This window comes from Ascidiella aspersa, chromosome 5 (assembly GCF_963924565.1).
Source record: "Ascidiella aspersa chromosome 5, kaAscAspe10.2, whole genome shotgun sequence".
In the NCBI taxonomy this organism is placed as follows: Eukaryota; Metazoa; Chordata; class Ascidiacea; order Phlebobranchia; family Ascidiidae; genus Ascidiella; species Ascidiella aspersa.
The window spans coordinates 30372591-30388504 of record NC_139451.1 but is presented as its reverse complement, the minus strand read 5'-3'; the positions used below and the strand labels follow the sequence as shown (position 1 = coordinate 30388504).

Below are 15914 nucleotides of genomic sequence, written 5' to 3'. Positions count from 1 at the left end.
GCGCGGCCAATGGGTTGAGAAGTGGACATACGCCATAAGGGATTTTTTTAATTATATACTTATTAACGCTATTAAATACAATACGCTTTAGGAATATTGTGGTAAAAACTATAGCCAAACTTATAGCCGTTTTTGTCGAAAAATAGTTGTCCTTTTTATCAAGTCGTTTTAAATGCGAAAATAGCACTAAAGTCCGGGCCTAGAATAAATGGAGCCGCCCTTTTTAGCGTCGTATTGCGCTAAACCCGACATTCATTACAGCATGATTTGCATTAAATTTTCGAGCGACAATTTTCCGGGCTGCCCCGTCTCTGTCTGGACGTCTGAAGAGGAATCGAGACTCTATAACATTTAAAGTGCGTTCTGTTTTGTCGATGGGAGATTCGTCGCGTCATTTTTTATATTGTTGTTAATCCGGAACCTCAAATACAACATCTTTCCGAACAACTATATTGCTTAGATCACCTCATGTATCAGTTGCTTTGTGAAAACTGCTAATCACTCGTCTGTGTTAATAATGTAACCATACCGAATAGTAAAACAGCAAAACATATGCTTAAGTGTGCAAACCAACAGAAACCCACAATATCATCGAAAAACATTTATCTTCGAAATTTTTCTGCGATAATTTATCACAAATAAATTGAAAAATTGAAAGCACGGCGGTTATTGTAAACCCTTGCAAAATTTCACAACAAATATATAACAACACCTGTTTTAGGCAATATTACCAAAATCACACACAAAAAAACAAAATCATTGTATTTTCCCCGCCTATGCGGAATAACTCACAACAATACATTTATCAATATGCCGCTTTCGGTAAATCCTGCGAAAAACTTACAATAAAAACACAAAATATGTTTCTTGCGAACCCTATATCGAAATCTCTACATAAAAGCATCAAAGATCTGGTTATTATTGCTTTCTTCTAAACTACAGTCATATAGAGCTACATTACAGATCCGTGCATAGTGTACCTCAATAAATGTTTGGAATACCTCAATAGGTGTACTTTAATACATTGTTTAACAAGTAAAAAAAAACGGCAAAAAAGCTCTACCTAGTTAAGGAAAGGTTGATGGGATAGTTTAGCAACGCTTACGTGTTGTTTGCATTTTTGGAAAGCCTATTTACGGCAAAAAGATGCCGTAATAATTTGGAACAGTGCCTAAAAGTCTCTTTTTGTCGTTGGCACTTGCTGGAAGTGTGTTTAACAACGTGCAAAAAAGCCAGACAAGCTCAACCGAACCTTGGTGCCCTGTGCTTTTAATTTGGCAATAATATTATGTTGATTTGTGTCCAACTTCACAAATTGACTATTTCGAATGCAAATGTGAAATCGTAAATGCCAGAATTTTCTCGGAATACAGAACACAACAATAAATGAATGTGGCTTTGCGTTATTGAAGGCTGATGCCTTTACTTGTTCAGCTTTTTGTTTAATATATGACGCTAAAGTGTTTTAAAGTTACAGATGTATTACTAGGTTCGAAGTTTTTACTAAACTTGAGATTAAAGTCAATGGTTCTGCATGTTGTGTTAAATAAATGAGTTTCGTGAATGAGTATCATACACTAACCATACAAAATTATAGGAGGACTGAATTGATTTCATGTCCTGAATAAATATTCATTTTATTTTATAAACCATCAAAAGAAGTTAAAGTTAAGCCTAAAAAAGTTCAATTATCTAAATTGAAAAAAAAAAGATTTAAATTGAAAAGTAAAACGTTAGAAAAAAAATAAGTCCTAGAATAACAAAAAGCAAGCAAACATTAAGATGTATAAGGAAGGATGTCTGAAATGTATTAAACTTTTTTTTTTAAATAGCGTAGTCTTTTGGTAAGATACCTTTTTACGCCACAATCTAAATCAGCGTAGTTTTAAAATTTAAAATTTTATGCATATATTTTCAGGAGCACTTGGCCTTGCATATGGTTAAAATAATCCTTATCAAGGAATACATAAATAGGTCCATAAAATAAGTTGTTTAATTAGGAGTTATTGTCGACAGTAATTTGCAAACGAAGCCGCACAAAATCTATTTTCTTTAATGTAAAATCAACCATAATGCTGCATTTGTGTCATTTGTGCCACAACACACTTTTTCGATTCCATGAAAAGATTTTGCAAATTCGAAGTTACGGTCGACTGAAATTTGCGAACGACAGGGAAAAACATTTCTCTTCCTTGAATGTAAAATGAACTAATGCTGCATTTTTGTCATTATTTTTAATATTGTTGTTAATTCACAAACCTCAAAGACAATATCTTTCCAAACTTTATGACTACTTTGCTTAGATCAATCCATGTATCACTTTTTATCCTATAGCATACGTGCTTTTCATAATGCCAGTTTAAAGATAATAAAAATATAATTAAAAAATTGCAAACGTCTTCCTTGAATGTGAAGTGATTTAATGCAGCATTTTCGTTAATATTTTCTTATATTGTTGTTAATTCACAAACCTCAAAGACGACATCTAAAAAACTTGGTCAAAAAAAATAAAAAAACTATTAAATAACTTACTTCTTCCTTCCGATGTCTTTTTGCCCAGCGTTTTCTTTTCTCTCATCCAAGGAAATTCCTGACCCCCTTCATCAACCCCACATCCACCTTCTTTGGGGCCGTACGGGATTAATTGGCCCCCATTCTGGTAGGGGTGCTGTACCCCGGGGTTCCTAAGACCACATTGGCCAAACGGCGCCATGTGGCCCACTGGGTAAGTCCCCAAATCCGTAGAGGCATCGCTTGGGGGGTAACTTGGCTGGGGGTAAAACACGGGGTAACCGCTATAAGCACCCCCATCTTGGGTATAGTAGGCCGCTTGCATTTCTGCTTCTTCTGCAAGACGCGGCGACACAAAATCCCGGCGTCTTTGCACCGCGGCGAAGTACTTCGCGTCTTGCGGCCGATTCGCAGCAAGCCCAACTCCGCTAAGCGAGCTCGGCGGCAATCCGAAGTCGATTTTCCCGCTGGCGCCTCGCGAGATCCCGATTTTGCTCGCAGCGGTCGGGCTGCACTTCTCACTGTGCTGCGACTGGTTGCTTCCTACCGACTCAGCCAAACGCTCTTCGTTAGTCGTATTATTGCCCTCGTAGGCGCTTGACGCTGAATTAATGGAGGCACCCGGGGAAACTTGAAGGTAGGCCTTTTCAGCTGCGGCTGTTGAATCAGGCGGCAAAAAGCATTCAGCGAACGTAGGCTCCGAGTTAATAAAGCCAGCTTCCCTGTATGTCGCCATTGCTGCTGCGTTTGCAGTTCGTTCTGCGTGCGGTCGCGGCCCTAACTTAATACACAACAGCAGAGTCAGTCAAGGCAGGACGCTATATAGCGCGCCGACTGTCATTGGCAAAGTAAACACGGGCAATAGAGTGGCGCACTCTCCGGCCGCAATTGGGCAGAGAGAAAGTCGCTAACAAGGCTGCATCTCTCGATACGATCTCACCCTTTCCTTTCCCGGCAATTTTCGCGTGCAAAAAGCAAAGACCTTTTACCGAAATCCGAACTAGTCCGCCATTTTGTTTTCGCCTGTCGATGAGAGTGACCTTGACAGTTGCGCGAAGGTCACAGAGATTGCTGGACGTTGTGCACGTGGCCCTCTTGTGGTCTTTTCTTGAAAGCGAATGGTTGTTGCTTCTTCGTAGCTTGGACAATTAGCACAACACCGTTTTTTATATCAACTGCTAAAATGGGCAAAAATGCAATTTGGACCTGTTTCGTTCACGAAATATGATCAGGATAAATGTATTTGTAACAATGCACAAATAAAAGGATTAAAAAACGCCCCCTCATTGTTTGGTCGTGGACTGAACGTCATTAGCTTAGTAATACATATAATTCATAAGATTAACTTAAATACCTCTCATAGGCTTCTATATTCCTTTCATATCATATAATAGATATTTACCGCAGTTGTGCCACATTTTGTTAACATTAAACCATGAACTTTCGACGTTTGACTTCTTAGGTTGAACATATAAGTTTGTTTGGAAAGCGTCGCGGCGTAATAACTTAAATAAATATAAATAAGACCATGCACAGTTTGTGCATTTGCAAATCAAAATAAATGCACAATAAAGCCGTATACCCGGCTTGTCTGGACATAAACAAATCACGTTTTTTAAACACCGACCATTAACTTTCTTTTAAACTCAGTGACAGAATTGCAATATCCATATTTTCGCGAAAATTCCAATTGTTTGATCCATGAACCTGGACATTGCTTGAAAACGCGTAGACAAAATTACATTGAGCACATGAGTAAAGTAAAACATACGACACCCTGCTATGCTGACCTAAAAACGCATGTTACTTATCGGCCTATAAGAGCATAAACTTTCGTTTGCAAATATATTAACAAAATTGCAATAACTTGACTGTTTTGATGTTAAGCAAAACTCAATTTTACACCGATTTTCTGTTGTAAACAACTGTTTTTTAGTCCCCCAAAAAGAAGCGTTTGTGACCTATGGCTTAAATTCTTTCTTAAAAAAAGTTAAATAAATTGCACATTTTTAAAGCTTCACACTACTTTTCTTCTATAGTGGATAAAAGTCGTCTCTTCCCAAACAATTATGAACTTGATTTATTGTAGACTTACAATAACAGAAACCGAAGCACAAACTCAAACAGAAGTAAAACTCACGACAACCCTGCTGTTTGAATATGAAAAAAAAAAACGTTTTCCAGCATCAGAGCATAAACCATTTGTTGAAAATGCACTGCCGAAAATTCAATATGCATCAACTTGCATAAAGTGCAACTAATGTGTTAAAAACTTAACTATACCTTGCATTGTTCGCCTTTAGAAACATTATCATAGAAATAAGTGAACAACATTTTTAAACTTCACGCCACTTTGCTCGTCATGCCTAAAAATTCGTCGTTTTGCCATACACAAACATGAACTATAACGTTTACAATCGCGTTGGCAAAAACATTCAATAGGTATCCACTTGCGTCAAATGCAACTGAGTAAAACTTTACGATACCTTGCTTTGCTGGCCTTAAAATTAATCGCATATTTCCAACAAATGAGCATGGACGTTATTTTCTGAAAACGCTTGGCAAAAATTCAATTGGCCTAGCAACTGTGCTAAAAACTTACGACAATTTGCTTTCTGGCTTTAAAACAATCCCATAATTATCACAAACGAGGCTGAACTTTATCCAAGAAATGCCGAAAAAACAAACAACCAAAATCGTGTTTGACCGCAAAAGGTTGTTCCTAGTCTGCTGCTGTCTTTGGCCTCGCTGCTCGGAAGGAAACAAATCGGAGCGGCGGCCTTGAGCCAAAACGTGCGACCGATCTGGCCGTTCTTGTGTCTGTGGCTGCCGTTTCTGCTGTACCTTGATGTCGGACTGGCTGCTTGGCTGACTGCGCAGACGTGATGTCATTTAGCAGCGCTCGCCAGCCCTTTGCGAACTGAGCAGAGTGCAACGGGTGAAGCTTGCTCATTGAGTTTGAACGCCGGGGCTGATTTTTGCACACGACCTCGCAACGCCAAGTTTGCTCTTTAACAAATAGCTTTATCATTTTGTGCTTTAAAATTAGAAAACTTGTCCGTAGAATCGCCCTTTAAAGTTGTAGAATCGCCCTTGACAAGTTTTTGAACGTGTTTTTTTTAGCAGAACTTTACTGGTTTGACTGTAACCCCTTACAGCCGGTGAAGCTTGCTCATTGAGTTTGAACGCCGGGGTTGATTTTTGCACACGATTTCGCTACGCCAAGTTTGCTCTTTAACAAATAGTTTTATAATTTTGTGCTTTAAAATTAGAAAACTGATCAGTAGAATCGTCCTTTAAAAACGCTTTTTTAAATGCGTTTTTTAGCAGAACTTTACTGGTTTGACTGTTTCCCTTCACAGCGGGTGAAGCTTGCTCGTTGAGTTTGTACGTTGGGATTGATTTTTGCTCACGACCTCGGTACGCCGAGTTTTACGCTTTACCAAATATGCTTCAAAATTCGTTGAGTACGACAAATGTACAATAGAATCGTCCTTTAAGCTTGTGATCGTTTTTTGGACTTTAACTGTCTTTTTTAGAATCGTTCTTTATAAAAGTTAGGCAATATAATCGACATTTTACAAATATTTATCTCTGAAATGGTATGTTTTTCTGTCGTGCCGCCGTTCAGCGTTGTTTTTTTACCTACTTATTTTTGCCGGTGCGCGAAAGCAAATGTGACAATTTCCACGCTGTAAATATCAGTAATCACCCAAGCATTATTTTAACTTGCCTATTATGGGGTGTTATAAAAAAGTCATTTTGAAATATCAGCCTATCTTGTCTTTATTTATAAATTTTTACCCACTAAGCGTGCGAAATAGATTCGTCCTCGAATCTTAAACATGACCTTATAAAACTTGAGAAAAATGCGTGAGAAATGCGGGCAATTGTCTACGAACTGAAAATGCGGGAAATAGAATATGAGCTATCAGGAAATTTAAAGGTTTAGTCTTGCTGTTCGTTTAGACCTCATAAAACAAACTCATTTAAGATGTTATTCACATAATTTACCACAAAATGAACGTTTCTTTAAGTCCGCCTGTTGTCCTATTGTTAATTATACTATATACTGTCCTATTGAAAGTTTCTCGATACGTCTCAATCATACATTTTCAAATAGCCAGAAACCCAAATCTGAAGGTTGTTAAGTAAAAATAGAATCACAATGCAGGAACTGGATTGTAAGCAAGTTTGGATTGTGAGGAAATTTGCAGGCTTAAAAAGAGCAAGTATTACAGTGTATCTTTTATTGTCACGTAATTTTGCCTTAAAAGACGCGAGAGATGCCCGTTGCGCGACACCTGATTGACTGCGCACCGAATTGGCCACTGCCAAATGTAAAAGAATTCCCAATTACTGTCGTTTCCAAATGGTGTAATTTTGGCTTCCAAGCTAAAACCATAGGGTCATGAAGCTCTAAAAAAACTTAAATGCTCATACGTTGCTTGCTATAAAGTCGGGGCCTTTTATGTTATTGTAATCAGTCTTAAACAATATATGATGTACGTTGTGTACCATAAATAAATTTAAGTTCTTTGGCCGAAGAATCAGTTCGATAACAATTTGTGCAAAAAATATTAATGTATCTTGATAAATGCCAAAGCCACAAAGGTCGAGTAGATCGACAGCATCTTGATTAAGACGTTTTCGATACGAGCTTGTATCATCTTCAAAAATTAACTGAAGCGTAGTGTACCCAAATATTAAACGACGTTTCGACATCATTACCATTAGATCCTATTCATAAAACTTTTGCAGAATCCCATTTCTCCTTAATTCGTTCCCGCAACCTGGACTTTGGGATCTTTAAGTCAAACCTACAGGCAAAACTTCGTCAGTAGTAACAGTGACTACGTCAGTGGTAGCAGTGATTGATGGATAGGACAAAACACGTCATCAGATATACGTCACTAATTTGGCAAAAACAAATTCGCGTCGCATTTTAAGGGCCTCTTGAGAGATAGTCGGTTTCCTTAAGTTTACTGTTGAATATCTTGGTGATTACGAGCGCAAAACAGCGCAAAACAAAGTATATAGTTTCGCAGAGTAGCGGCCCCAGTTTAGAAACTACTGGAGGCGTGGGCAACCAGACAATTCTAGTTTATCAATTCAAAAAGTAGAGCAAAAAGCGACCAATTCTGTGTATTTCTAGTCGTAATTCATTTAACAAAAATGGTACTTTTAATCAACGTTATTTTCAGTCTCTCAGACGAAACAAAAGAATATGAAGCGATAGTCTTTGGTCGAAAAGACTTGTATGTGACTTTTTGAAAAGCATAGAATATGCTAAATCGTACAAAATCTAGCACACATGTAATATTTATTTAGATAGAGAAATTAAAAACAAATTCACAGTCTTATGAAAATAAATTGCGATTTAAATATAAATTTAATTCTGATTTAATTTGCAAAAGCTAAACTAAATCTAGTTTTCCAAGTCTATGCAACCCCGCAAAATTTTTATGCTGTTCACGATTATATATTTTTGTCAACAACTTCGACTTCAAAAATGACCGACTTGCATATCTTAAACTCAAAACTACGCCATTACTTATATTAAGCATTGTTGATACCATTCTTTGACTAAATCGAAATTTTGAAATCGTTTAACAGTGCTACACTAACGCCTGGTTAGTTAAAGGGTTTAAAACGTTCCCAAAACACCGCAAAAAGTTACGCCAGAAGCGAAAAAAATAAATTATTTGGATTTTTTTTATATTTTTAGAAAAAACGACTAGTTATTTAGCTATCCAAGCTTGCTTTGTGGAAAATTCTCGATATAAAATCTTATTTAAATATCAAGCAAACCTTGATATTTGCCAAAGCTTTGCGAGCCGTTAGAGCTTGAAAACAGCCTAAAATGCCTGAAAACATTTCAAAATTCGTTTTAAATTAGTGCAAACCCGGATAAAACGTCTTCAAACTTCGTCAATACAGCTGGAAACTTCAAAACAACGTACAAGTCATAAAAAATACAGAAATTTGCTCAAAGTTGTCTTAAAACTTCAATAAAGCGGCGCATAACTCGATTATTTGCCGACCGACACTGATTTATGTGTCTGGTGTCTCGTGACGACACAATAGTTGCTCGCGCGTTTCGCGTCGTGCTTTACAGACCGGGCCCGGCTTGATTTTGATTAATCGCCCGACGCACAGACCCGACAGTGCAGCATCGAAAAATTGCGGAATGGCGCACTGCATTGTTGCGTCACAAGCGTAAGAAGACTTTAATAAAGGAAGTAGGAATTGGGCGTGGTTAAAAAGACACCGTTTCCAAGTCTCCCCGCCACTTTCTGTATTCAAATGCCGCGGCATGTCACGATTAACTATATGATTGTCATAAACTTGACGTCATTCTGTATGACGTCATACGATTGTACTCACACAACGCCTCGTCACAACTTTATGGTATAAAGTAAACCATAGCACCATAGGATTGTTTTTGGGGATAAGACATGATCTGTGATCACATAGAACGATGAAATTGAGTTTTAGGTGGCGACACAATACAAGCGACAAGTTTTACATTTCTAAAGCGACGAGCTTTGTAAAGAACAACCAAACCGTAAAAGGAAAGAAAAAAAATACCTTAATTTTTAAAAAGCATCAAAGCGGTAATTTTCCCCGTGGTTCGTAGGTACTTTCATTGTAGTGTTTAACTAAAGATGTGCGTGAGAATGAATCTAGTTAAACATGCTCAGCTTTGCTCAAAGGAACTAAAATGTTAAGTACAGGCGCTCTGCAATTGGAATTTAAAAATATAGTTTTTTAATCTTTAAATTACCGATTGTGAAACGCGAGTATTTTGAAGACATGCTAAAGCTTTGCATTGCGGTTTTCTTTCAAACCCAGACATGTCTGCACATTCGATTTGCTGAATACAATTTGCAATTTATAACTAATTGATTTATTGAAAAATACACGCAGAATATTTTTGAGCATAATGGTTGGAGGTTGTAGTAAGACGTAATAAGAATATCAAAGCCCATACAGAAGTAGGTATCATAGATGTTGAAAATGAATAAAGAGGTATTCGAAACGTTCACTATGATACCTACTTCTGTATGGGCTTTGATATTCTTATTACGACACGCAGAATAGAAATTGTAACTTGATAATACCAAGAGCGGTGTGAATTGGTCTGCAACAAAAATGGTAAACGTTCAACAGACAATGCTGTGTTCCACGTTTTCAGAAAACTCTACTAATCAAAAACACCAAGGTCTCGCACCCAAACAATTAAAAAAACTAGAAGATTAACGAAATTATTTTAAGAGAGTTAAAAATTCAAAATTTGCCAGACTCTTAAACAACATTGCAAGTCCAACGATAGCCAAAGTCCAAGGTTATTACGAACATTCCGAAACTACTCAAAACATCCAAAGATAAAATAAGAACCATAACATTAACAAAATCTAAGCTTGCTTAAAAAACTGTTTAAATACTCAAACAATCACGAGAAAACGCCACCAATTTCCCAAATCAGAAAAATATCGTTCTAATTGTTCGAGAAACTATACGACAGATTCTTACGAACATTCTGATAAATACTTAAAATATATAACGGCCTGAAGAAGCCTCATAAAATGCAAAACATCCAATATCACACAAAAACATTCAAATATTCAATTAATCACGAGAAACGCCAAATCCTCAAATCAGACATTTGCCTTTGGAGAATATTGGTTGGAGGTGGAGGTTGTAGTAAGACGTAATAAGAATATCGAAGCCCATACAGAAGTAGGTAGCATTTTTAACTCTTTATTAATTTTCCTATATTTAAAATGAATAAAGATTTATTCGAAACGTTCAAAATGCTACGTATGAATAGTCTTTAATATCTAACTACGTCAGATCTATACCGTTTCAATTGCCCGAGAAACAACGAACATATCCGCTACGTAGCTTATACACTCATCGTCATGACTGCCTTGCCATCTGTGGAAGGCAAACGGCAAGCGGGCCACCTATACCGCCCGCACCGCATCGGTGCCAAGGCCTTGAAGGCTACTGTCTGTCGTCTTGATGAATGGCCGCAACTCTTGATGACGTATAGTGCGAAAATACGAACGCTTTCGGCTTGCCTTGGGCTGGCGTGGAAAATGTTGGCTCAAAACTTAAAGTGGACTTTTACCTCCTGATGAGTTCATGCGACTGTTGGACCAACAGTGTTGGTGACATAATTTAAAGTGACAGACTCAGCGTTCCTTGTAAAATATTCGGAAATCTGGTTGCGCGTATGCCAAAATGACATGCTTTTTTCAAACCACTGTGAATTCCTACCTAGACCTCATGTAGAGAAAAACCTAAACAAATTTCCTTTTTATTACAATTTAACGTTAAACATTTCGTGTTTTTCTCATATGGGTATCCACCACCGATTTGAAAATATATTTCTAGCCCCCATTTGCGTTTTTAGAGATATTAGGATTTTACCTCTTATTTTATTTCAGTGCCTTTCAAACTTCAAACCGGATAAAAGTCTACAAAAAGTGCCGTCGTGACTGCTTTAAAAACTGAAGCTAGCAAGAACGTAAGGAAATTCAATTCCGTGAGTGCTTCACTTTGAGTATTTCCGCAACAGTTTTAAAACCATGAACTGTAGCTGTGAGAACATTAGTTTTTGTCACTAAGTAACAAATCTTCAACTTGTTGTAGTCAACCTTAAAGCTCTATTCAACGCTTCAAAAAATATCGGGACTTTTATGATTCGCCCAAAATCTCAGGGTGCGTTCTAAAAATGCTTTAAATACCATTGCGGTTTCTGCATTTTGTCTGAAACAAACCTTTATTTCCTTTTTAGAATTGAACAAATGCTCAGAATGTCTAAAACACTTTAAAGATTTTTCACATTGTTTAAAAAAAGGTATACTGTACATGTAGTTTGCCTAAGAACCGGTTTCCAGAAGAATCTATTGAAAACCATTCAGGTTTTGTAAGAATTGTCCTAAAATCTTAAAAGTTTCTAATAAACAAAAAATAAACCTCAAGAAGTTTTCCTACCTGCATTAAAAGCTGTAACGCCATACCCCTTAAACCGTTAGACAAACTTAAAGCCACTTCCCTTTGCTTTGCATGGCTGGCATAAAGTAACAGACGAAGCGCGCTTTTGTTTATGTATTTTGGCTCGCGAATGTTGATGCGCCGCGAATATTCCGCGAACCATCGCGTCTGTATTGTTACGTCACAGTCCCTGCGCGATGAAAACTTTAGGCAGAGTGTGTTTACGTTTTTCTTTCGTTGAGGACAATATGCAACATTAATTGTCAGTGTGTTGACAAACTAAAATACAACAATATTCAAAAAAACACTAAAATATACTATTTCCTTACTTTTTTTCTGTTTAAACAAAATAATTTCTGTTTACAAACAAAGAATTCTGTGCGCTGTCAAACTAGGACAGCTAAAAACCTAGTTAAAATAATAAAAATACATGGAAAACTTAAATATTTTCCAGAAGTTACTTTATAACTTATTGCTATAGAAAACATATTCAGTTAAAATGTTATGAAAAATAAAGAACCTGAGAGATTAAGTTTGATGCTGCCCATATAACAATGTTGATAAGCTTTTTCAAACTGAAGACAACCAAAAATAGAAACATTAATATTTCCTTATACAAATAAAATTGAAACATAAAATAAAGATTGTGTGTAACTATTTGAAAGCCCAAACCTTTGTAGCTCAACATTATTTATTTCGCCCAAACTGCAATTACATGGCGAATTTAAACAGTATTTCTGTCAAGAAAACCAACAACCGCCTATTAAAATAAAGGCACAATTTTCTTTCTACAAATATCATCAAGAACATACGAATCTAAATTCAAACCATAATTGCGCCCATCTCGGCGTTATCTGCAATTAAGGCGTGGGCTCTAAATCAATCTATAATACCTCCCTTAATAGAAACCATACAACTCCGTCTTTCAATCCCAGTCATTGATATATGAACCCTTAAGCGCGGGCCTAACATCCTTCACAGTTTAACCCCTTGCGGGGGCGGTTAATCCCCCTCAACCCCCCACAGCCCCCACAGGTCGTGTGTACCCATACCCCAGGTGTATTTGCGGTCTGGGGCCATCGAAATCTCACCCTCTTCCATCACAAATTGGGGATTACCCTCTTCCAGTGATGGCCCCAAAATTATCGCGCGTGGGGGCAAAGGGAAAAGGAAAGGTAGCCTAATAGTTCACCTTGTCTTATCTCCTGAATTAAAAATATATCTTTTGAAATTTTTAACACATTACTTAAAGCAAACTAAAATATGCAGCGATCAAACTTTTATCAAAAAAGTATTAATGATAATGACAGTGTATTTGTGTTCTTACTGTATTTGACAGATTAACCAAAAAATAAAAAGATAATATCCGAAGTTTTGACCGTTTTTTTACTTAAACAAACTAATCACCGTTTTAAATCCCTCTTTTTTAACTCTCCTTGGCTATGGTTTTCATGACTGACTGATTTATCATAGTGTTTGTCGAAATCTCACCCTCATCCATCACATATTGGGGATTACCCTCTGCCCGTGATGGCCCCAAATTATCGCGCGTGGGGTAACATCTGGCACGTGGGCCGTGTCTCTTTCAAGGTCAGGTCAAGGTCGAATGTTGCTCTTGCACGCAGAGAAATAATATCACTTGGTGGTTTGACGTTGATTAATGTGCCCTTGTGCACATACAGCGGTTACTTACAACTGCGCTGCAATTGCAATATATGTAGAACGGTCGTTCTCAAACTTTTTACCGCGAACGACCTACTTTTTGTTTCGCGTGGACAAGGGTAGGCAAGAAAATTTTAAAGATGACATCATAAATTGACAAACAGAAATATGCTGTTTTTGTCCAAAAATGTAAAAGAGTATTGGAGTCGAAATAAAGTGCAAAACTTTTCATTTTAATTTAACTCGTTTCTTTGATAAATTGATTACTTCTTAAATATACACTAATATTTCAATAAGGCCTTTATGGACCCCCTGAAACTAGTTCACGTACCCCCAAGGGGTCCATGGACCCAAGTTTGAGAACCACTGGTGTAGAAGATTTCCTCAGTAGGCTATTTTTGGAGAAGGTCTTCAGAGACTGTTAACTGTGAGCAACTAGCCTCACAATTTTGGTATACTCAGGTTGAAAGTCTTTAATAGAATCGTCATTGAAAAACATTGCAGAAAAAGCGTCAACAACAAGCTAATTTTACACTTTTGTTAATTCCTAGAATCGTTAAAATGTGTACGTTTTCTCTAACATCCATATGCCCCATAAACTCATGAAAATGTTTACAATAAAGCTCTTACGCGGGCCAGATTCGGTTCGTCAACGCAAATCATCTTACCCGCGATCTATTTTGCAACTGGGCACGACGCCATTCCTCATACTAGTTTTGCTGTTTCAACTAATTAAAGGCAATTTTTTGCACAAATTTTGTTTTTGCATCGAGGGTAACCACTTTTCAATCTCAAAACACCGTAGTATTATCTCTAATCGACAGTCCTTGCAGTCGTTATAATAACATGCGTGAAATCTACACAGCCAAAATTTAAGCCTGCAGAGACCTTTTATTTTTCTGAGTCTGGTTTTGGCCTGCCACTAGAAAGAAATGTTGCCCATCCTTGCTCTAGCGTGTCAAAATTGGAGTTATACAAGACATTCGTAATTAAAAAAAATGGCATTGTCCCCACCTCTAGCTGCGACTACTATTAAAACACGTATTTTAAAAGGCAGAGTTACAAGCCAAATACTAATATATGTTATGAGCCTACTGTAAAAATTGTTATCACAGAATTGTTAGGAAAAAAACATCAAATATTTTGGAGAGTATTTTTCGAGTTGCGAAAGTTTGAATGACGATTGCAATCCTGATGCTCATTATATAAAAAAATAGGATAAAATTCTTTGACATTATATTATATTTCTGTTCAGATCCAGAACAATATTCAACAGTTTCGTAACGAAGGTTTTAACCTAAAAAAAATACTTTTTGGCAGTTCCAACTACTGTGAACATATATTTTTCGAAAATTGCTAAACTAAATGTTGTTTTATAGTTAGTTGTTTCATATGGTTTGGCTGACTATATATGTTATTGTTAAGCTGGTGGCTGACAGTTTTCAAAGCTCTCTTCACTTTTCTTGCGGTTTGATGGATAGGACCCCTTTTACGTTACATCACAATGTCTCGTCGCGTCACATGTTTATGACGTCACTGACGCGTCCGGCGTCACTACCGGTTGTCGCGTTTTTTTTTTGGAGCCGACCGATGGTCACGATTTGTGGGGCGCCGTTTGTTTGTTTGTTTACGTTCTTTGTCTGGTTTTGCTGCCAAATTTTTCCACAAATGTGTCAGACTGAAATCGAGAAAATTCGATTCTTGTTTTGCAATTAGGCTTTTTTATAAATTGTCGTTTTGTACGCGGGGTTTTCGACTAGTTTTCTAGATTGTTGTAGCGTTTTGGTGGATTCAGACGTTTCTTGATTGTCACATTTTGCGCGCGAATCAAACAAACCGATAGAAGAAAAGCCAGCACGCGGATTCCTTTATTGCAATTAGGGTATTAATTATATCACGATTTTGTGCGGATTTTCGACTTTTGAAGTGTTTTGCTTTTATTTTTTTTGCACAAATTTCTGGCTAGTCCCGCCGGTTTTGGGTTTGTTGTTTGATTGTTCCTGATTTTTTTTAAATTTTTTTCTTATTTGTCGTTTTACCGTCTGTGTAGGGCTGTCCTGCTTAAAGGGTAAACAAATTGGGAACAGGGGATAACTGTTTCGTCTTCCGAAATCTATAATTTCTACTAGCAAATAATAAAGTATTTGAATACAAGACCTGCCTCGGAAGATAACGAAATGATTATCTGCAGTTTGTCTATTTTAAGCTTGGAATGCACAAAAGCGCGCGAAAAATCCGACTGTTTGTGCATTACGTATTGTTGTTTTGCTTCATGAAAAACGAATGAAAACCAAAAAAATCCAACGGCCGCCCAACAACAAATCGAGAATACAAAACCACAAATTGTTTGATTTAATTTTTATTGTTTAAAACTAAATTAATTCCGTTGTAATTAAACAAAATCGAAACTGCTATGATTGTCTGTTGATTCACACAGATGCGAAATCTCACATCAAACAGAAACAAGATTTTCGACAAAAAAATCGTTTTGGTCAAATCGGCCATATTGTTGCAGCGCAATCAAACGAAACCACATCTTCAGTTCTAAAATTTTCGTCCCCCCCAAATTCCGGAAAGTTTGAAATAACATGTCTTTATTTTTATTTGCCTTGTGATTTCTCTTTAATTTTTTGTACGAAATTTGAATCAACTTTTAAAGATCTGTGATTTACAATTGTAAACAAACGACAAATTGGCGAACGTTTTGGTAAAATCGACGAAACTGTAAAACGTAA

The 15914-nt window shown here is 37.0% G+C and overlaps 1 protein-coding gene across 1 annotated transcript in view; it reads right to left on the bottom strand.

The window, feature by feature from the left end:
* LOC146146309 (uncharacterized) overlaps window positions 1-3670 on the bottom strand; it is a 34181-nt gene extending 30511 nt beyond the window's left edge. Inside the window, exon 1 of the mRNA XM_083389456.1 lies at window positions 2533-3670. Within this exon, the coding sequence (XP_083245582.1) occupies window positions 2533-3247 (715 nt within the window). The 5' untranslated portion in view covers window positions 3248-3670. The remainder of the gene's footprint in view (window positions 1-2532) is intronic.
* Window positions 3671-15914: the final 12244 nt, after the last annotated feature.